Source organism: Quercus lobata, chromosome 10 (assembly GCF_001633185.2).
Source record: "Quercus lobata isolate SW786 chromosome 10, ValleyOak3.0 Primary Assembly, whole genome shotgun sequence".
In the NCBI taxonomy this organism is placed as follows: domain Eukaryota; kingdom Viridiplantae; phylum Streptophyta; class Magnoliopsida; order Fagales; family Fagaceae; genus Quercus; species Quercus lobata.
Window position 1 is genome coordinate 22,940,189 of NC_044913.1, and position 23,664 is coordinate 22,963,852.

Below are 23,664 nucleotides of genomic sequence, written 5' to 3' on the forward strand. Positions count from 1 at the left end.
TTGTTTGTGCCTTTCTCTTATACTCTTCAAATTAACTCACAGTTTTTGATCCAAAACTAAAATACAATTCAAAGATGGCAAGCTTTAAATCTAATGTGATAGGCCAAATCCCCCAACCCATGAGCTGGATCACAAAGCCTTGGTATGCTACTCCTTTGCCAATGACCCAGGCTTCCCTCTCTCTCTCTCTCTCTCTCTCACTAATTCTACTTTTTATTTAATTTTTATAATTTTATGTTTCAGTGATAATTGTTGGGTCATGGTACTCGCTCTATGGCTTTCCTTTCCTCTAGTTCAATGCAACCTAGAACTGAAAATTATTGGGAGAGATCAACGACTGTGAGGAGGTGAGTAGAGAGGATGCAGCAATGAAGGGACGGCCATCATGACCAGCTCTACGATTTTCACGGTGTAAAAAATAAATTAACTCCTACTTGAATACAAAACCGCACAAATAAATTTCCTTCAAAATTTAAAAGTATGGGCATAGAACCCAGTTTATAGATAGAAAATTATCATGGAACCTCTATTAGACATTATTTCAAACACTAGACACGAATGATTAACTTGGCATGCAAAGAAATAAGAGAATTGGATATAACTGACTCCAAAAAGCCTGTTACCGGCTTCCATGCAGTAAAGCTGGAGGCCAACATGGCAGGACCGACCATAAAATCATGCCTTGATAACTTAAGGAAGATGAAGGTGATTACATGGAGACTAGGAAGATGAAGATCTCAGTATAAACATTTGGCAAAAGTTCCTGCCGAAACATGTCACTGACTTTACAGTGAATGACTTGAATTGACTGAGTTGGGCCTACAGCTTATGTGAACTTGCTTATCAGAGGATGCATAATAGATGACCCAAATTTTAGCAATGTTGATGTCATGATTCATACCCACCTCTTTTCTTTTTTAGTTAATTTTTTATAAACTTGATTTTTTTAGTAAAAGAAGCTAATATTTCACACTTTTTTGGGATTATAGATATCTGCAATTTATATTCAATTCAATTCCAAAGACTGGATTGGTATAACAATTATCCAATCCAATCTAGTCTAGCTCAGATAATCTAGTCCCGTGCACCAAAAAAGACCTAAGTTCTTCACTGAAATGTATTAATCAAGGTGCCAAAACAGTAAAATCAAGATCAGGATGTCCAAGTGGTGACAGTGCTGTCAACGAGATCATTTGCTGTTAAATTGGATGGCAAAACTGTTAATTCTTAATCCAATCCCAACAACAGAGTTTGTGTCACCAGTTGAACTATAAGAGCTCAGTGTATTAGAGACAAACTCTAGGGAGTTAAAATTTCCCCAAAAATAAATCGGATCCTCTTTAAGCTGAAAAGAAAATACCTGGAGCGCATATCTAGAGCAGGTGTAACATCACCATTATCATCAGATCCATCAGGTTTTGAACCCTTTTTGGGCTTCTGAAAGCGTCTAGCAGCAAGCTTTGAATGGCATTGTATTTCCAAGAGCTGCCACGTATCGCCAGCCATTGGCAGAATCGGATGGTCATACATACCATCAAGCTCATAAACTCTGATACTCATCATCCCAGGCCAACCAATGTCACCATCTCGGTTTTCTGAATCTGCGTAAACATTAAGAACCGATGCACTGGAATCTGGTGAAGCTGTGCATCCCCGTAACACAGCCAACTCAACCATATTCTTCCTTTTGTTATAGGAGAACCCCATCCTTATAATTATAGACCCAGGACAGATTGTAAGCAAATAAAGTCAGTAGAAAAGTTTAAACATATATTAAAGAGCAAAATTCACCAATATAAACCATACCTTAGAACTGGACACCCACACGATCCTACCCATCGAGGAAAAAAATCTTTAAGAAATGGACGTTCAAGATTTCCAACCTTATTAGCCAAGTGCCGGAACTACATCCCACAATATTAAATATATTTAGATAACTGATTTTATAAATATATATATACACACAACCTTCAACATCCAATTAAAGAATCATGAATTAATACTAAAGCTAAGCAACAAAAGTCCAGCAGCTATCTCTAACCACATAACTATGCAAGATATTAGAGGATACACATTCATATCATCAACACACATTTCAGCTTCAGCAAGGGTTCTTTGCTAAAAACATATGCAAAGACAAAATCACAGTAAAATACAAAGTAGAAGCTGTTACTACAATGATCCATATTTGACGGGTATATCAGCTATACAAAGTAGAAGCTGTAACAAAATCACAGTAAAATGGGTATATTAGCTATAAACCCAAAGTGAATCTATTAAATCAGAGTCATCAAACATATTTGACAGCCTACCCTGCCTAATAAGAAATAGAAAATGAGATTTCAAACTGTAGACAATTCTTGCAAATTATGTGATGTATTTGGAGGGAAAAACGCTCAAAGTGCATTGTGGGATGAATATGGAGGAAGAGAAATGCTTAAAGTTTTGAGGGTGTAAGGCTTCAGTGTTGGAATTGAAGCTTTAGTTTTAAATTTCTCTACAAGATTGGATGGCTGACACTTCTTGCTTCTCTTTTTATAATTTGTTAAAGTTTAATAGTCTTTAAAATAGAGAAAATCATGGGTTGAGTTGAGGATCAACCCACCACCCAACCCAACCAGACAATCAGATCAGGTTAAGCAGGTTGAGAGAAGAGAACCCATGACCAACTGAAACAAGTCAGACTTCGGGTTATAAAACCCAATTCCAATTGAGATATCAAGCAAAACCATCCAAAATGTGCCAATCATTTTCAACTGATGATTCGGGTTCCCGAACGGCCCTACTCTTAAATATAGAAGCTAAGTTTTCTCTTTAGGTATTTCTCTTGCATAACTTCCATATACTAGAGTTTTGTTAAGGGAGTACTAGCGAATGAATTTAAATTCCACCTCGTGGAGTGGAACAATTTTTGCTCTCCATTCATACATTGAGGTTTCGGGTTGTGAAGAGAAAATTGGATACATTTTTAATCAAGCATTTGTGGATAAAGGTTATATGGATATTGGATGGATCATGGAAGAAAATCATATATGGAAATGGGTTGTCAAATCAAAATATAGGTAAGATAGAGATCAATGGTCAACAAGGATAATGAGACGTAACAGTCTTTGGCAAAGTATCTAGGCTGGTTGGGACATATTTGCAAGCTATATTCGATATGTGCTAGCTGATGGTCATAGAGTGAGCTTTTGGCTTGACATTTGATGCAGGATCTAACCTTTAAAAGATTTGTTTCATGAATTATTCTCTTTTTTATATATAAGTAAGATTTGTTTTAATGCAAAAAGACAGCTCTTATAGCAACTCCATTCGTTCCTTCATAGAGTCGATCCATAAGTAGATATTTTTCATTGTCATTCTTTAGGCTACTTCGTGTGTATTTTCACAAAGCAGTCTCGTTTCAATAAAATTATTTTTACCTATAAAAAAATTTATTAAAAAAAAAAAAAAGGACATAGGGAAGCCTAAAGAATCCAAAAGAATAAATTGATGTACAGAGAGATGACTATAAAATCAAGGATGGAATTGGTACTAGTAAGTTGCCAGGTTCTAGACCTATCAAATAAAGAACCACTAAACAACGGCAACAATTGGGTTCCACTTGTTTCCATAAACGTACGATGATTTTTTCCACCAAATTGTCCATATCAAGCATAATGGAACCAAATTCCAAATGCCGAATGAGTACTTACCAATTCAATTCCTCCAACCAAACAGTCAATGACCTTCTCCAGTAACACCCATTGAAAATCCCAAAAGATTTGAATACAAAAACTCCACAATTCAAAGGCAATAGAACAATGTAACGACAAATGATCCACCATCTCCCCATTACACCTACACATACAATACCACCCTACTAGTGTATAGCCACGTTTAATGAGATTCTTGTACGCTAGGATCTTTCCCCAATACACAATCCAATCAAAGAACGAGACCTGTCAAGGTCCCTTAACACTCCAAATACTCTTCCAAGGGAATGTCAGACCACATTGGCCTTTTAATGCATTATAATGTAAGCAAACATTAAGGGTCATTGGAGATGCATAGATCCATAACCTGTTAGAGGGCTCTTCTTTGGATGGAGAAATTGGTTTGGAAAACATGGCAGCTATCTAGAATAGATTATGGCCCTCCTATGTCTAATATGGAGAGGAATAGTTGCACTTTTAACTGGATGGATGTTGCAATCATCGAGCTGAAATCTTCATCTCTGAGATCTCTACTTGAGTGGCTAGGTACATGGAAGAGATAGTGATAGCATAGGCATTCACTAGTAGACTTTATAGACTCCCTTGCTTTTAGATTGTACTTTCGTTTTCTATATTGTTCTTTAAAGAGTTTTTTGTATACACCAAGTGTACATTAAATCTCTTCTCTTTACCAATAAAGGTATTTTTTTTATCAAAAAAGAACAAAGCAATTAAGAGTTCACTAAGCTGTTGATGCAAGTGTACAAGTAAATGAAGCACTAGGGTTGCACCCCCTTACTTTTTGATTGGTAAGTTACACACACCTAGTGGATCTTGAACCCATGAACTCACCCTCCATCCCATTAATATGGGAGGAGGAAGTACCAGTTGAGCTATAGCTCATTGCTAGGGTTGTACCCCTTATTACAATATCTAAATTAAATTTATTACTTATCAAAAAACATTTTACTGGCAGATGATGAGAACATATTTCTATGGTAGAATCTGATTACCTCCTTTGTACTAAGAGATCTTGAAGTACGAGTTCCATCTTCAGCCCGAAAAACTATTGTCTGCAAAATCTATTTAAACAAAACAATGATGAAAGCCATCAGTAGGCAAACTTGTGAGTCCACAATCCACAAATCACAGTTAATATTCATATCCAAAAATTATAGGCAAGTGCACAACTAAAGACACAAGTAACAAATAAATGAACAATTAAAAAAGCATGAACTTCCAATGACATGTTTATAAAAGAGAAGAGAGGGAGAACGTGGCGTCAACTGCGGCAGCATATTGGATCCTCATCTTCTGCTAAAAGTTACATGAAAAAGAAGGAAAAAGTTGTCTCCAATACTCTCAACAATTGTTTATATAAGAATGATGGGCATTTGAAATATTATCATAAATTTTATAAATCTTAAATCATGAAAGGCCATTTACATCATCTCAAGTGCAGTTGTGCAATATATATTACTAAACAACCAATCAAAGAAGTAAAGAAAAATAAATATTGAACCTCTTTTTTTTTTAATTAACAAGTTATACACTCAGTGAGTTTTAAACCGACAGCCTCACCATCCAGCTTGTTCTTGTAAGATTATTATATTTGACGACTATATAGAAATTTTTTGATAAATAATAAAAATGTCGTACTCAGTGCACAAAACTTTCACTTCTACAAGTCCAAGAGGAGATGATTAGAAGAGGAGATGATTAGTAGGTAGCCTTACTCCTAATTTTTAAACTCATTAAAAACCTGCAAAAAATATCACATCCATAATACACTAAGGGGGGAACACTGTGATGCGTCATTGATATGATGCACATTATGATAATGTGACATTAAGGTTTTTGGTTTATTTTATTTTTTCTAACATTATCATAATTTAAAATTACAAAATACATCACATCATCTTAATCACATCACCTTCCTAAACAATTTAATGTTGTATTCTTGTATTGAGATTACATTAATATAAGACTAACGTAATATTACAACGTAATGTAACATCATGGCAAGCCAAACACCCCTTGACTTGTATACAACCAAAGGACCCAAATTGAAGCCTTAATAAAAAAAATTAAGAAAAAAATTTTGGAAACCTTAACAAACTGATCAAGATTGACCATATATATTCTTTTCCGTCATTCTATCTTATCCAAAAGCATACTCTCTGCTACCTTCTTAATTGACATGACATTTTTTACTACTACTACTACTACTACTACTATTATTATTATTATTATTATTATTATTATTATTATACATAAGTAATAGAATTTTATTGCAAATGAAAAGAATTACTCTATGTTCATTATGACGATCATAAAGCACCTTGAAGAAATACAAGCAAATCAAATAGAGGATCTAAGAGAGAGTTGAAAATAAAATGGAAGTACAATTGGTAAAAACCCCATGCCTGAGACCATTCAAACAAAGAACGGATCAGCAAGGACTTCAATTGCTCAATATTTCTCACTCTCCTCAAAAATATGATTGTTAAACTCTTTCCACACTAACTACATCACGCACGCCACCGACACATACATTCAAAGAATGTTTTCCTAGCTAGTTTTGCCAACCAAAAAGGAGGGATGCTACACTGTCCAGCAACACCCACTCAACTCACTCTTCCTCACCAATGCATTAATCGATCTCCTCTACACATGACCAAATCCCTCTCTAGTGACTCCCTCGTATTTTCATACAATAGGAAGACTCACAAAGAAAAAACTAACATCTAAAATTCAAAAGATCAATGAACTTAAGCAGTTCTTGGAAGAGAATGAATTAGTAACCATCATTCAATCAAGACAGACCATAAGAATAAAAACTCAAAGTGGTGCTAGCCAGACAACAAAGTATGTAGGACTCTTACACTACGAAAAGACTCAGGCCCCATCTGCTTTTCCAACATTTGAATGATAGCCACCTTTAGAAAATTAGTCAATCAGAAACACGATAAAAATTATGTTAATAGGTAAGGAAATTTGAAAGAGGGTCAAGCAATAAATTCAAAGTAAACTTACAGACTTCCATGATCTTATTTTTCCATATAGACCAATGCACTGGGTTCCATACAAATCCTTACAAGATGCAGAGAAGCTCAAAGCAGTTGCACCACTATCATCAGCCATGCAAACAGCACAATTCGCCTGCAATTGTGTAAACAAAGTGGCATTAATTCACATGAAATTATATAGAATCTATATAAATTTAATTCTTGCATTTCTTTTTTCCATAAAGACAAATGGTTGCAACCATTACCTAGATTTAAACTCAACTGAACATCAACAAAATACAAATTTTGAAGCGTAGTGGAAAGATACTCATAGGTGATAATCTGAGGAGAAGAGGTTTGACAATAGTGGATTAGTGTTGTATGTGCAAGTGTAGCGGGGAGATAGTGGATCATCTCTTGATCCATTGTGAGTGGGCCAATCAGTTGAGGAGTTTGGCTTTTTAGATCATTTGGGGTCTCCTAGGTGTCAAAAAGAGTAATTGATCTTTTATTTGAATGGAGGAATAGGTTGGGGAAGCATTCGTCAAAAAATATTTGGAATTTGGCTCCATTATGTTTGATGCCAATTATTTTGCAAGTGCATAACAATCATACATTATGGATGAAGAGCGATCGGGGAATCAGCTTTTAGCATCTTTTGTTGGCACCTTGTTTGACTGGGCTCAAGCTTGCGGATTCACATCTAGTAATTCCATTCCAATATTATACACTCTTTCTTCTTGTACATAATCGTTTTCATCTTTTTGTTTTGTAATTATTTTGATTACTCCGTGCCTTTTTCACAAGAAGTAGTTCATTTTCAATAAATTACTCCACTTATCAAAAAACAAACACACACACACACACAAATTTTGAAGTGCAACAGCAGTGATATGATAAGAATTTAGTAGGATAAGGGATGTTTCAGTCTCGGAGGGTATGCGTTACTCAAATGGGACACTATTTTGGGACTTACAGTTTCGTCATTTAGTGAATGATCGGCAGTCACAATCTTTGGATTCGTTTATGGATTTGATCTATTCCATGGAGGTGTGGGGTGTTGGTTTTGACAAACTTTGTTAGAAGCCAGCCAGAGGTCGAGGTTTCAAGGTGAGCGGGTATATCATTCTTTATCCTCTTCTACTGTTGTATCTTTCCCATGGAAAATGGTGTGGCAATCAAAGGTTCCTCTTTGGGTAGTTTTTTTCTCTTGGACAGCATCTTTAGGCAAGATTCTAACCATGGATAATCTTCTAAAGAGGCATATTGTTGTACTTGAGTGGCATTATATGTGCAAAAGGTGTGGAGAATCTGTGGATCATCTCCTCCTTCATTGTCCTATAGCCTATGAGATGTGGAGTATGGTCTTTTGCTTGTTTGATATTATTTGGGTGATGCCGCAAATGGTAATGGATTTGTTGGATTCTTGGCCATGCAATTTCAGACAACATCGCAATATAGCTATATGGAGGATTGTGCCGCACTGTTTGATGTGGTGTATCTGGCAGGAACAGAATACCGGAAGCTTTGAGGAATGCGAATGGTCCATTCTTGAATTTAAGTCCTTTTTTTCTTTTTTACTCTTCTCAAATGGTGTTTAGCTTTACCATATCTTTCTTGTCTTTCCTTTCCTGTTTTGCTTGATCATTGTAATCTAGTTTCTTGATGTTGTTGCCCCTATAGTACATTTCCTATGTACTTGGGCTGTGTTATTTTTTAAGAAAATTTTTATGTTACTTATCAAAAAATAAATTTATTTAACAGTGTGAAGAATATCAATTTTTTGGTAATTGATGTTCAATGAACAATTCTAATAATAGCAAGAGTTTTTCTTTCTTTAGAAGTACAAAAAAATTTAATAAGAAAAGAGAGGCAACAACCAAATTATGAAAATCTCTCAAGGTCAGGAAATAAAAGAAAAATATGGAATTTGCTTATACTGTAACCACCCAGAACATTACTCAGAAATAGTAGTAGAAAAACTCACTAAAACCAGCAAAAGTGAAGAATACGAAGGATAAAAGTGACCAAAGTTTTTAAAGTATTTCCCTCAGTTTTTAAAGCACTTCCCTCGTTTAATAAATCTATTTCCCCATAAACTGGCACTAGCCAAAAGATGCACTTTACTAGCAGTCTGATTCTAGACCTTAATGTAAACAACTTTTTTTTTTTGGATAAGTCACCTTAATGTAAACAACTTGTTAACATGACAACAGATATTAGGTAAGAGGCACGTGCAGCACAAATGGAAAAGCAAACCTTATAACGCCGATAACGTGCTTCATTGTTCCCCAAATTTTTCTTGATAAAATAATCAGTCAAAAAACCAGCCAGACCATCCAACAGCCACTCTGGAAAATGAGCATTAATTAATAGCAGAAGAAAATAAATTTTCTCAACTCTTAACTGGAATAATCAGTACCAATAATCTGAAGTCAGCAAGGTACAAACCAACATACTCTACTAGCTTACCATCATTTGGTGCCTCAGGAGTAATATATACACCAAACCACTGTCTTGCAAGGGCATACGCAAGTTTAATCCTTGTGTCTATGGTCTGTTATAACAAACATTTACCTATCAACATAATGCAGGAATAGAAAGGAAACCACAAGTTGAAGGCAGCCATTGACAAGAAAAAGGAAGACTTGTCCAATCAGAATACTACGATCATATATGGCTTCAAAATCCTTTATATGCATTTAAATGATAAACAGCATGCCAATAAGAATAAAGAATGCAATATCCATGACCAGTTGTGCACTACAATTAAGTACAACTTTGGCTTTAAAATAACTTATGATGACGTTGGGAGCCTAAGGAGACGTAGATTTACTTTCAACTTCCAAGCGAAGCAGTTTCTAAAAGGGAAACAAAGGAAAACTTCTTTAGAGTGCTAAAATAAGCAAAACCCTATAGTTTTCTAAGGAACTAAAAAGCCAGACAAACTTTTATCAATGATCTAAAGTAAGAAGTCTTGAACAAAGCTCCCTATTGTTTTTTAATATGAAAGAAGAACAAAACCAAAACCCTATAAATGATTAATCAAGATGTTTGATTTAGACTAATACTAACCATAAAAAGAATTAAACAAAAAACCCAACCCAAATACCCTTAGATAGCTAAAATAGGGTGAAAAGAGAATAATGCTGCTACAGTTCTCATGAATGGTAATGTATTAGCGCTGTGAACAGTGACTTATCCCTCAGTTCTTGTCCTGCATCATCAGTCTACAGGGACTAGAAGCAGTATGTTGCACAATCATAGACCAAAGTGGTGAGTAGCAAGCTTTGGCTTCTTTTGGTTTCATCTTTTAGTTAAAAGCTGTTCTTGCTTTTTGAGACATCTTGCTGTCCTATGATGATGTGAGCACTCTAATGTTAACTTCCTCAATATCAAAATGATGATTACTCAAAAACAGAGGTAGCCAGGGGTTGTGATAATAGGGCAAGATTAAAGAAAAAATGCATAGTAGACCATATCTTTTTTTTTGATAAGTAAGAAGTGTATTTATTAAAAAAACTACTTTATACAAAAATAACACAAAGTAGTCAAATAGTACAATCAAGAGAAGAAGAAAAACAGAAAAATTAATTACAAGAGAGAAGAGAACTTATAAACAATGGAAGAGAATCACTACATATGAGTCCACAAGCCTGAGACCAGTCAAACATGTAACCACTAAATGAAGCAAGCAACGAGTCTCCTGAACTGTCCACATCCTCAAACATGCGTCTATTACACTCCCTCCATAAACACCACATCAGACACAACAGTACAAAGTTCCAAATGTTTGACAAGTGCTTCCCCAAAGAGAAATAAACATTATTTATGTGCAGACCAATTCAACTTCATAATTTCTAACAAAAAAACCCCCACCCCCAGGGCAGGGGGCATGGGTGTCATTGAGTGTATCTTTTTAAAAAGTACGAAACAAATTATCTACATTACGTAATCATTTTATTTTCTTCTAAGAATGAAGAAATTCTTTTCTTCATCTATAGTCGGCAACAAGGAAGTGTAGTGTTTCCCCTCTTAAGAAATGAAGAAAACTAATATAGATGTGTAGTCTCGTAAACTCATTAAAATAAATATACTGATCAAATTCTATTTTGAAGGCCATCATTAATTGGAGAAAAAAATTATCAGAATATATGAAGGCAGTTCCTAAAATCAGTTGAAAGTGGTGTTATTTACTGGTACAGCAAAGAGAAAATTATGTAACATGTCACTTGCCTAGTACAATAGTTTTGAACTTCAAGGTAGAAAGAGCCCAAAATATAATAGATTAATGCTCAGATATACCATATACATAATCTATTCTCGCTACTGCTACCCATGCAGCATTTCTCCATCCAAGTTTCACATAGTTGGTCCAGCATATTTCCATCACCTTACCGTATATTTTGCATGCAATGGCCCAACATCATAATTCATAGATATAAAACTGCATGCGTCCTTTTCCCCATCATACATTAAGCACATATGCATGCTAACGCGTGTGAGTGAGTGTGTGTGCGTTTGCGCGCGTATAATGTAGAAAGTTCAGCCACAACAAGTCTAATCTATAAGAGAAGAAGGAATGCCAAACCTGATCAATGACCTTCTCATCAAATAGCAATTGAGAACTAAAGATGCTCACGGAAGCCCCCAAACTCAATGAGGATACTGCCATCTCAGGCTCTATAAAAACTTGCTTGTATGACTCAAATGGAAAATCCACCGAAAGGTAATCCTTATAACAGCTAAAAAAAGTACAACGTAATGTCAAGATACAGTAGAAAAGGGAAAAAAATTACATCTTGAAATCAGACCAACACCAGTCACATGACAAGGATGAAAAACCTGAATGCATTATGGAAAAATTCCACAGTATTCCGAAGCTTTAACATATTAGCAGGCAAACACATGTGTGATATGAGATTAAATTGGTGGTCAGGAAGGATTTCAAATGGTGCAACTGCCAAAGATATCCACTGAGCAGCAACAGGAACATTTAATTTATAGACATATGTTTTCCGAGAAGGATCATCCTTGCTCAAAACCTGCAAAATCAAAATGGCAGTATTAAAAATGTTAAAAACACTAAATGCCTGATTGATACAATATTGGATGACATAACTACCCAAAAAAATGACACATTATTCCTTAAGGAGTGTATCTTTCCTCCACAAGAGCTTACATCTAAAAATAACTAAGAGAAGCACCTACAATGCAAATGATTTACTCATAAGAACCACAAATATTTGATGCTTATGACGAAAGAAGCAAAAGAAGAGATGAACCTCAGCCGAATTGGACCTTGGTTATTTATGCATTGAAGATTCCTTCTTTTCTCTCCCTCTCCACCCCCCCCCCCTCTTTTTTCTTTTGTTTTTTGGAGGTGGGGAGGAGATAAAACGCATAAAATAAAGAGTCACAACAATGCAAATGATTTGAGGAATCTAGCACTAGACTGCAAATAAGCCAAGCTACTTTCCACGTACTTGTCTAGCAGCAGAATTTGGCTCACTTGTTTGTTGATTTAGCAAAACTCAAGCCTGGCTTTGGGCAATGTCTCTATCTCTTAAATTTTATTGAATAACATAAACAAAACAACTCATTAAATTTTCTAGACATATATGATGAATAGACGTACCAAACTTTTCAAGACATGTATGTCAAAAGAAGGTATCTAATGAATTTGAAATTGTTCTTGAAAAATCATTATTTTCTTCAATTTGAATAATATGGACATATTCAAATTTTGTCACCTCTACATATATTCCACTCCATTGAACGCTTAACCATTTGTAAAAGTCAATCCACGTGGATAAGTATCACAATGAATAACTTAATGTTTATTAGATATTAAAAGGAATTTCCATTTTTATGATGTGGAACTGCACCAAGAGGGGGGGGGGGGTGTGTGGAGGCCTTCGGACCCACACTTGGGGAGTAAACCAAGTTACACCTCACTCGTCAGAACAGTGCATCAAGTAATCCAAGAAAACTCTTAGTGGGAATTTGAACCCAGAATGTCTAAGCTACACCTCATCCCAAGCCTCCCACCACTACCCTGACAGGTGAAATTTAAAGGACTTTCTTAACATTAAGAAAAAAAAAATCTAAAACAAAACATCAACTTCCTCATAAAATGTAGAAACAACACCATCAACTTGTGTATAGTTTTTGTCCGATAGCTCATTCTTTGTGGATGTATATGCTTTGATTGTTTGGGATCGTTTGGGTCATGCCAGGTTCAGTTGAGGACTAATTATTCTGTTGGTATCATTGGCTTGGGAAGTATAGATATAATATTTGGGATTTGGTTCCAGGTTGTTTAATGTGGACTATTTGATCTGAACGGAATCGGCGGTCTTTTGAGGATGAGGGGAAAACTGTGGCTCAGTTATTAGAGTTTTGCCAAAGGACCCTCTTTGATTGGTCTTGATGTTGGGGTTTCTCGGATTGTTCTACCCTTATGGATTTTATTTCATCTATTAGAATAGATTAGGGGCTACTTCTGTCTTGTTGTTTCTTTTTTTTTCTTTTTTTCCTTTGTTCACTACCGTGAACTCGTTGCATTTCTCTTGCTTTTCTTTTATTAATAATATTCTCTTCTTACTTATAAAAAAATAAAAATAAAAACAGTTTAAAGGGGGAAATAATAAAGCTATCAAAACTAAGTTTTGGCAGCTAGCCCCACTCCCCTTATTATTTGGCATCAGAGCACACCTTTATCACTGACATTGCCAAAAACAAAGAGCCCTAAATGTCTTTTTTTTTCCAATTACACCTTAAGTGCATAGATAACAATTTGGCAATTTGCAGAAGCAGGTATTTGATTTAATGATATTTGACCAAAAAAAAATTTTGAAGCACTTGTACTAGGCTATATTTTTTTTTTGTTTGGCCGGTACTTGTATTAGTCTATTATGTTCATTCTTACACATTAAGTTAACTTTATTAGTTCACACTTTTGTTAAGGCTTCTGGAGATATCTTTCATATATCCCTAAGTACAAGGTTGATGCTGCCTTTTAGGTTTCTTTCTAATGCATTATTAGTTTAAAGAAAAATAAATACTTCTCTTTATTTGCAAGTATGTGTGAAAAAAAACATGTAAGCTTGACAGTATTATCTATGTCACTCTAAATAGAATTTGTGCTTGAAAACAACATATGAAATCATTAGTCATAAGCAGAACCAGTATATTCTATCAATTTAATTATATTAATTCCTCGAATTTCCCACCAAGAGCCTTGTAGCTCAACTAATTGGCACCTCCTTAGAACATCTCCAGCAGCTTCTTCAAATTTTTGTACTGTTTGGAGAATGAACAGTAACATTTAGCTTTTACATACCCACTTTTTCAAATATACTTTCCAATAGATTCTCTATCACATTCTCTATCTCATTTAAATATTATTTCTTAATTCATTGTTTATTCTTTTTTTAACAACTATATTTTTCAATGAGAAGTGTTATATTCACAACATTTTACGCAATAATTTCACAACAAAATTTATGTGGAAAGTTGTTACTAGTTCTAATTTGAACCTACTTCTGAAATTATTTTTTTATTCATCATTATTATCTAATAACAATCCGTTATTTAAAATTTATTGTGAAAATATTGTGATAACATTTCTTAATTGCAATTTCTTATTTTTTATATTATTTTTCCCTTCACACCATCTGGACACGTTTCTTCTTCTTTTTTCTTTTTCTTTTTTTTTTTCTCTTGGTTTTTTCTCCACCACCCACGTATCCCACTCCTTTCCTCTATCTACCTTCTTTTTCTTTTTCTTCTAGTTCATTCCGGATCATTTCTTCAGCTCTCTCTCTCTCTCTCTCTCTCTCTCTCTCTTCTTTTACTTTTTCTATTTTTACTTCTATTTTCTTTCCTCTTCAGCTCACTTCACACACACACAGAGCCGACATGGCCTTTGTCTATCCTTTTTTTATCTTGTTCTGATTCACTTTGTTGTTACAATGGAGCTTAGATAGGCTTTCATGCTCTTGATCTGTTGTTTTTGTTTTGATTTTAGATTTTTTGTTCTAATTAAATTTGTATTTTTCCCTGTTCTTGATCTGTTATTGTGTGTGTTTTGATTGTGTTACCGTTTGAGAGAGAGACAGATGAACAAGGAAGAGAGGAGGAAAGAAAAAGAATATTTTTTTATTCAACCGGGTATTTTTTTAAGATAAAATAATGGTTTGGAGTTGCTACAGTGTTCTCTAAATTAAGAGAATTACTGTAGTAACTCCAAAATGAAATTTGGAGAATTTGTGTGTTTAAAGAAGCTGTTGGAGTGTGAACAGTAGCTGTTGGTGGTCCAAAAATAGCTTTACAGTGACTGTTGGAGATGCTCTTATGTTTCCAACAACAGCCAAGGTTCAAATCCCCCCTCCCCCAATTATCAATTATCAAAACAAAAAAAATAAATGTCTCTAGATAGTGACAACATTAGTGGGCAGCATTGGATTATTTATAAGATAGTAACAAAAATGCTTCTAGATAATTATTCAAATTTAAACTAACTGTCAATTATATCATTAGCATGTTTCATTCAAATGGCCTCACACTCCTAAGCTCCCCCAACTATATTTGTTTTATTAGCAAGTCTCTATGCGTGCCAGGATGGCCATAAGACAGCCTCATTCAAAATGTCATTCGCAATCAAGTACCCCATAAAAAAAAAAATCTCACATATTATAAGAATTGCAGGAATAGCATATCAATTCACTTGTTTTGCACTCTTTTCATGATCCTTAGCAAAAGGAACTCATTCCCACCCCCACCCCCACCCCCCCCCCCCCCAAAAAAAAAAAAAGAAAAAAAAAAGTTAGTAAGGCCTTAAATTGAATTGACTTCACATATATTGAGTTACTGCCCATAAGAACCCAGGTATACACTACCCTGTATAAGTAAGGTTCTTCCCTTGTTCATGAGAAGGACGGGGGGTGGGGGGGATGAAGGATCTTGCCTCCAAACCAGCTTCTAATATGTTCCAATGAACTATAACTCAATTGGCACTTCCTCCCCCCATAATAATGGTATTGAGGTGAGGTCTTGAGTTCAAGATCTAATGCTTGCGTCTACAACTTAGCAATAATAATAATAATAATAATAAAACCCTTATAGTTTGCAATATCTTTACAGAAGATTTCTATGACCACATGAACTTGCTTATCATTTACAATATCTTCAAAAAGGAGTCCTATGGCCATGTCCTTGTTCATAAAAATAAGGAAGGGGGAAAGGAGCTTGCCTCTAGATTATAGCTTATGATCTGCAATATCTTTACAGAAGAGTATTATGACCACATGAGTTGCTTATTATTTACAATATCTTCGAAAAGGAGTTGTATGACCATGTAAATTGAAAATTGTTAGCTATTTGTGTTAGACAAGAGGATAAACTCAACTGATACTTCAGCCCTATCTGATCATTGTTGACTGGAAAAGAATATTCTCAAATTGCTTAGATGAAGGCAAGGGATTCCAAAAAGGTTTCTACTTTCCTCTACGGTGCCTTTTTTTTATGGAGGGATGGAGTGCCAGTAATTGATCTCCTCCAACAGGTAAAAGAAAATTGTTTTCTATAGATTTATGGTTTACAAATCTTTGAATATAGAAACACCAAGCCTGAAAATGGTTCAACTTTGATTCACAAGACCAAAAAAATAAAAATATTGCAAATTTGTTAATAATATTCTTACCATTTTGTTAATTATATTCTTCTCACCAAATATATTCTCTAGTTAGAAAATGGCATCAAGACGACAACCACACTAATTGTGATTTTTTCAAAGATGAGGAAATGTCTCATCTTCAAATATTCTCAAATTGTTTAGATGAAGGCATGGGATTCCAAAAAGGTCAAAATTTCATATTTCTTTTATCTTGCTTCAGGAATCTAAAATGGCCACAGTTTTCTACTGTCCTCTACGGTGCCTTTTTTTGGTTTTTGGAGGGATGCCTTTGGTTTTTGGAGGGATGCCAGTTCTTGATCTCCAACAGATAAAAGAAAATTTCTTTCAATAGATTTATGGATTACAAATCTTTGAATACAGAAACATCAAGCCTGAAAATGGTGCAACTTTGATTCACAAGACCAAAATAAAATAAAATATTGCAAATTTGTTAATAATATTCTTGGCATTTTGTTAATCATATTCTTCACACCAAATCTAATCTCTAGTTAGAAATTGGCATCAAACCTGAGAACAACCTCACTAATTGCAAATTTTTCAAAGATGAGACGTCACATCTTCAAATAGTAAGTCAGAAGAAAGACTTAGAGCAGAACAAAAAGTGCTACTGCCTACTGCTACCGAAGCTATTCTCCTCTTGAAATCAAGGCTGGCAATCCACATAGAGAGATATTATCCTAATCAAGGGAGTTTTATCCAATAACTAGTCTATTACTCTAACAAAGCCCCGATCCCAGGGATGCGTGCGGTGAGCGTGGATTGAACACGCGTCCTTCAGATCTTCAGTTTGACGCTCTCCCAACTGAGCTATCCCCGCAAATTATCCACCAGTTGGGAATCGAACCCCTGATTGCACCATGGGAAGTTATCCTATGAAGTAGCAGTAATAAACCCTGTTTGCACCATGGGAAGTTATCCTATGAAGTAGCAGTAATACCCTTTACTAACATTTGGGGATGCAAAAAAGTATCTATTTTACTTCCTCAAAACTTACTTAATCTATTTTACCATCCCATTTTACAACTCACCCAACATCCTAGTTTCTATTTTACATACAATTCATTAAAATAATATAAACTATACCAAAAAATAATATAAAGAAATCAAGTCTCTCTCCTCTCCCATCTCTCTCTTTCCTCTCTACCTTTTTGTCTCTCTTTCCTCATTAAAATAATATGAAAATTTTACATCCTTGTGAACAGTTGGTTCTCATATTTTACATCCTTGTGAACAGTTGGTTCTCATATATGAGAACCAACTGTTCATGGTTGATAAATAAATAGAGACCCACCCCCGGATGTGGCTAGATTTTGGGTTGTTAGTTCTTAAAATAGCAACCAGAGGGTTTTTACACCCCCCAATGCTAGTGCTCGTTGGTGACCTATAATTACCCCTCCAAACATTATGTAAAACTGAAAACTACCCTTTAATAACCAGAAAAAAGAATCCACAAGTGCAAGAAATTTTAAAAATGAAAAGATGAAAAGACAATTTTTTTTTTAATAAGTGAAAAGAGGAAAAGACAATTAATTGATGAGCAATTTAAGCTTAGTAAAATTGCTTTAGTCAATCTGCAGTTTATGACATTTAAAGTGACTTCGACAGTAGGCAGCCATGATCTTCTGCAAGATTGGGAATAATTAACAATTTTTTTTTTTAGTAAGATTTTCAGGGATTAATTTACAATGTCATGGCAATGAGTTCAATTTTTGCTTTTCCATAAAATATTTTTATAGAAGTTGATCACTTTGCTCATGAGCTATCCCATAGAGGGGAATATTTCAAGTATTATGTGGTCCAGAGGTCTTAGAGGATGCAACTTTCAAAACTAGATTTCAGTTTTCTATGAAGGAATAAGGGAGGCCTAAAAGTTCCCACTAGATGCTCCACCTTATGGTTCACAACCCTAAACAACAGACTCGATAAATCAAGTTACCAACAAAATGAATTTAACTTAATCACTTTATGACAAACCAATTTCCCTATCAGTTCAAGATCTTAAATGGTATATTCATTGATTCATTAGCCTCCCTTTCAAATATCCCTTCCCATCCATTCACCTTTAGTGCTTGCTTCTTTGATCACTAGCTTTTATATATATATATATATATATATAATTCAAGAGTTACAATGGGGAAGGGGGAATTGGAACCTTGGACACCAGAGAAAACATTCCTACTGAATTGAGATTTTGGTCAGCTGCACTCAAGGATCATAAGACATGTAGCTGCTATAGCTTGTTCGAGTATCATGATTCAAGATAACACTCAAGGATCATAAGACGCTAGCTGCTAAAGGTTTCTTTATCTTTTTATAAATATCTTGGTATTTTTCAAGAAAAAACTTATCCCTTAGTAGTTTTCAATTAAGGATTTTGTGGGCCAATTCTTGTCTGAACACACTATTCTTTTTCTGTTTTTTTTTACCCCTTTCTTGGCACCAAAACTTTCTAGCCAATTCTTAGCTTCTCTATTTTTCCCTGTGATTGACCTAGACATGTTCTTTTTGAGCATAATATTATTGCAACAGTATAAAAGAACATTCTTCTTCAGAATGTAATTACCTACATGTATTCTTCTTCAGAATGCCATAAAGCCACATTAATTCTATTACAAATATTTTAATTAAACCAGCCCACAATATCATTTGTTAATTTAAAAAATGTGGAATGAGATTTACCAAGTAATGAAAGTGAGAATATAAAGGGCATTTATACATTATGAATAAGATGGTGTTAATGATGTAAAGCATTCAAACAATTACACAGTATAGTGTACAGCATAAATCATAGCAGAGATTGAGTTTCAACCATTCTATGAAATTTTATTTTTCAAACAACAATAGACTCATCACAACAACATACATATCTTACATGGAAGTGCTCATGATTCTTGTTCTCATACACAATATAAAGTATCTCACCTGATATAGCAAGCTTCCATTGCTGACAGCCACAAGATTGTTGGCAACCGTAAATTCCAGATCATAGCTGAATATGTAACACAAAACCACAATCAGTAAATACCGTAACGAATTGTGAAATGGCCAAATTTACCAAGAAACACCCGAACACACATGTATGGTCATACAATCAAACTGTTCATACCAGCAGCGCTGTGAACTGTCATCCACACAAGGGAACCAGCACCGCGCACGCCTTATCTGGTTATCAGTATGTACCACATTATCCTCAAAGTGAATCCCCGCCTCTGCTTTCTCAACCCAATATTCAATACGAATCAATCTCACATTCTGCACCCAACATTAACCTACATGAGAAAACGCTAGTAAACCTCATCACAACAACCCATTAACGCTCTCATATAACAACAGGTATTCCATCTCCACACAAGTTCACATTGTCAATCACACTAATAATACCATAAACTACTTAACACCCGGTAGCCAAAAATGGATACTTATTGAAGCTACCAGCTAAATTTCAAGCATAACTACCGAAACCCTAAACCCCGAGATAGAAACTATAACCTGCTGCTTTGCCTCGCTGGCCGGATGGAACCCGTTCTCGGCTACTACGGGCGGTTGCTCGGGCTGTTCACCCACACTCACACTCTTCAAACCCTTGCAGCAATTAATCAACAAATTGGGGATCAATTCCCTCTCGAGCGCCGATATATACACCGAAGTGGCCACATCGGCGGCAGAGCTCGGCGTGGACACCGCGCTCCACCTCTTGTCGCTCTCCACATTACGAGCGTACGGGTGGGGGTAGTACTCGAACTCGGCGGGCTCTCCGTCGACCAAAACGCTCCCAATCCCCAAATTCTCGGCGTGTAACCCTACAATCCCGATCTCCGGCACCGCAATTTCCAGCTCCGTATGCCTGAAAAAGCAAGAAACGAAAAGGAAATGCGTAATTTGGCAAAGAAATACGTGAGAGAGAGAGAGATAGGGTTTGAGATGTGGCGGACCCGTGGATTTGGCGGCGGTCGAGGTCGATGGAGAGGCAGAGCTTTTGGTGGCGGACTAGGGCAGCGGAATTGTTGTCGGACTTAGTAGCGTCGTCGTTGTTTTTGGGTTTGCGAGGCTTCGCCATGGCTATTTGGGAGTGTGGTGCATGTGTGTGAGGGTGTTTTTGCTTAGTACGCTTAGAAGGTGGGAAGGGTGGTATTTATAAAGGAAATGAAGGCACTCACGGGCTCTCCTTGGTTTTTAGAGCTCATCTGATTGGTGACGTGCCCTAGCGAATTGGGATTGTCCTTTAGGTCGCAGATGTGACTTTCTTTCTCTCTTTTTTGGGGGGGGTGGGGGAAATTTTTTTTTTTTTTAACCAAAAAAAAAGTTTCTTTTTATTTTGTAAATTTTTTTTTTTGAAAGTATATATATGTAGTATATTGGACACTTTTTTTTTCTTGATTGGCCTTTCTAGTAAGTATATTAGGAAACTTATGGTGTGTTTGTATAAACCGTTGGAAAATTATGTTTTGAGTTTAAAATTAGTATTTCTAATAAAAAAGTTGGGTGGAGTTGTAGTTGTAAATTAGAATTTTGAGATTTAAAAAACACTATTTTAAACTCTCCAAATACTTAACAAAATTAATCATTATTAAATTTGATTTGATTTGATTGTATTTTTTTTATTGTAAATCAGTATTTTTTTTTTATTAAATTTGATTTGATTGTATTTTTGAGATGCTTTCTTTTTAGAATATATATATATATATATATATATATATATTGAGATGCTTTTATTGTAAATATTTGCTTCTTCTTTTTTATGGGAATATTTGCTTTTTTAAATAGTATGTTAATGTTGTACTTTGGGTTAGTGAAAAATTATTGCCCCAATTTCACTACAACGATCACATAACCAATTACTTTCTTAAAAATAAAAATAAAAATAAAAAATCAATTACTTTCTCAATAGTATCCGTCACAAGCATTTGAATTGTTGCTGTTTTATTTCGTGTTATGTGCAGCCTCAGATGCTTGTTAACCAACACTTCTCGATCTTATTTATGGCAAGACAAAAGATAATGCAAATCAACTCCAAAAGCGAGATTTTTTGACTTTACTAAATGAGGATGGCAAAAAATAAAAAAGAAATAACATCAACCCCAACTAATTTTGGGAAGGGATAATTTTGGGAAGGGATTTTTTCATTAATAATTTCCATTGCCTAGTTGGCTAAATTGGAAACAATAATAATTTATTTTTTGATTATTCTCTTGAATCAAATTCCGATAAATAATACAGTTGTTGGTTAATACTTAAATGTGAATAAACAGTACGCCATTTATATTAATTTTGCCCATGAATCTCACTTAACAGTGGTGATAATGCCGAAAAAATCACCAGTGAGCCATACGATTCTAACACGCTCGATACCAGACCTGCCCAACATAAAAAAAGACCTTACAGAGAGTACCGGTGTGGTACCGGTCAAAAACCTTCCGAAGGTTAAGTCAGAAGAGAGCTCTAATAATGTTAGAGAGTATGAGCTTTAGAGAAATTAGTCGCTAACCCATGCGATGCACGGAATAATTTTTATAATTTGGCTCAAAGCATATTATAATTTTTTTTAACCCATAATAGTACAGAATGTTAAAGCAAGAGCAAAATGGGGGAAAATATAAGGAGAATACAAATTGACTAAAAAAGGGATGAGAATCTTAACAAATTTAAGTTAAGAATAAGCAGTTGCCAATGTAAATCCTTCAATTTAAGAACTTTCATAGCCTTACAATTAATGCCCAAAAACCAAGTCTTGTCTGGTTGAAAATAGCTATGGAATAAAAAAAAAAAAAATTAAAAAGGGGGGCTCTCTCCTTTTCTTCTAACCTCAAGTGTCAAGCAAGGATCATAGGATGGATTATGGGCAATAATAAAAGTCCACAACATAAATTTGGGTAAAAGAAACCACCTGCAACATTTAACATTCTGTGAGGCAAAAGATATGACAATCCAACTACAAATTTGAGTTAAAAAATTAATTGCAAGTAATATAGAAAAGCATGATTCCAATCCAAAATTTGGATTCTAAAACAGTAATAGGTTCAGGAACAAAATATGATCCAACTCAGATTTTCAACAAAGATGAAAAAATTGATGTGTAACCCCAAAGTCTTAGGGCATAAAGTTCAACTTAAGCAATCTATATATTAAACTCTAGGAGTTTAAACTTTCTTTTTCAGTTTTAGATGTCTTTGTGATTCTCATTAAAAAAAAAAAAAAGCTTTAAATGTAAATAATCACCCTTTCATCAACATGTTTAATATAAACACAGGCTAGGGAAAAAAACCATAACCAAAAAAGAAAAAAAAAAAAGAAAAAAGAAGAGAATCCTATAGAGTTGAGAACAATTACATCTCAGCGAAGAAGCAATTAACAATAAAAGTACTAAATTTCTAAACTTTGTTTTATCAACATAGTTTTATCAACATAGTACAACTTTTTCATTAAAAAAATTAAATTAAAAAAAAAAAAACATAGTACAACTTAAAATGATGAACCATAGAACAATGGAGAACTTTGTTCCGTTTTTTTTAATAGTAGAAAAAGGAACAAAACGGAATAGTAGAAGAATTAAAACCTTCTAGGTTGTGTTCCTTGCAATCCTCCAAAACCAAAGGAAACCCATCAAACAAAAAAAAAACATGAAAAATAATCAAGCAATAGGGAACCAAACGAAATAAAAGAAAAATCCATATGGAAAAAAGAGAGGAAAAAATAGGGATGTACAGAGATTCAATGGTGGAGTTTACAAACAAATAGAGAGACAAACGGATATAATTTAGGAAAACAAATTTGAAAAGAATTGGGAGAATTACCTGACATGAGAAACCAATCAAAATCTCATCCTGATTATATTTTTGCTGAATAAAACTTTGGAGGCTGTACTTATTTTGCTAAATCTTGTCTTTGCCATTGCAAGGTGAAAACAACACAACTTTCTTATATCCTTTATGCAACATAAATTTCAATGAGGTTGATGGCATGCTAAGCATGGCTGTAGCTCTGTACCTGCAATTACATATATGTACTTACATATTTGTATTGTAAGAGTTCCAATTAAAACAAATTAGAGATAATTAATAACTTCCCTAATATGAAAAAAATTCATCAAGAGCATTTACAAATATAATAAGTCTAGAGGATAATTCAGTGATATAACAATAAGGGAAGTGGCAAAATAAATAAAATCTAAATGCATCTTATAGGGAGTAACAATTAGCATAGCTGCTCCTGGCTGCTCCTTTTGGAATTTAGATCAAACATATCTTTGCAGCTCTCCATACCA

The 23,664-nt window shown here is 34.7% G+C and overlaps 1 protein-coding gene and 1 non-coding gene across 3 annotated transcripts in view; both read right to left on the reverse strand.

Moving 5' to 3' along the window:
- LOC115963636 (transcription initiation factor TFIID subunit 2) overlaps positions 1-20,537 on the reverse strand; it is a 35,970-nt gene extending 15,433 nt beyond the window's left edge. Inside the window, exons 1-13 of one of the 2 annotated variants that reach the window (XM_031082724.1) lie at positions 20,336-20,537; positions 19,893-20,247; positions 19,510-19,655; positions 19,326-19,392; positions 11,549-11,748; positions 11,295-11,448; positions 9,176-9,260; positions 8,963-9,054; positions 6,732-6,857; positions 6,581-6,634; positions 4,709-4,777; positions 1,807-1,904; positions 1,361-1,708 (exon numbers count right to left, since the gene is read on the reverse strand). In XM_031082724.1, coding sequence (XP_030938584.1) covers positions 1,361-1,708; positions 1,807-1,904; positions 4,709-4,777; positions 6,581-6,634; positions 6,732-6,857; positions 8,963-9,054; positions 9,176-9,260; positions 11,295-11,448; positions 11,549-11,748; positions 19,326-19,392; positions 19,510-19,655; positions 19,893-20,247; positions 20,336-20,460 — 1,919 coding nt within the window. In that variant the 5' untranslated portion in view covers positions 20,461-20,537. The remainder of the gene's footprint in view (positions 1-1,360; positions 1,709-1,806; positions 1,905-4,708; positions 4,778-6,580; positions 6,635-6,731; positions 6,858-8,962; positions 9,055-9,175; positions 9,261-11,294; positions 11,449-11,548; positions 11,749-19,325; positions 19,393-19,509; positions 19,656-19,892; positions 20,248-20,335) is intronic. The other variant, XM_031082725.1, reaches the window with a different exon arrangement.
- TRNAF-GAA lies at positions 17,148-17,220 on the reverse strand. The gene has a single exon. It is a non-coding gene; the product is annotated as a tRNA-Phe (tRNA).
- Positions 20,538-23,664: the final 3,127 nt, after the last annotated feature.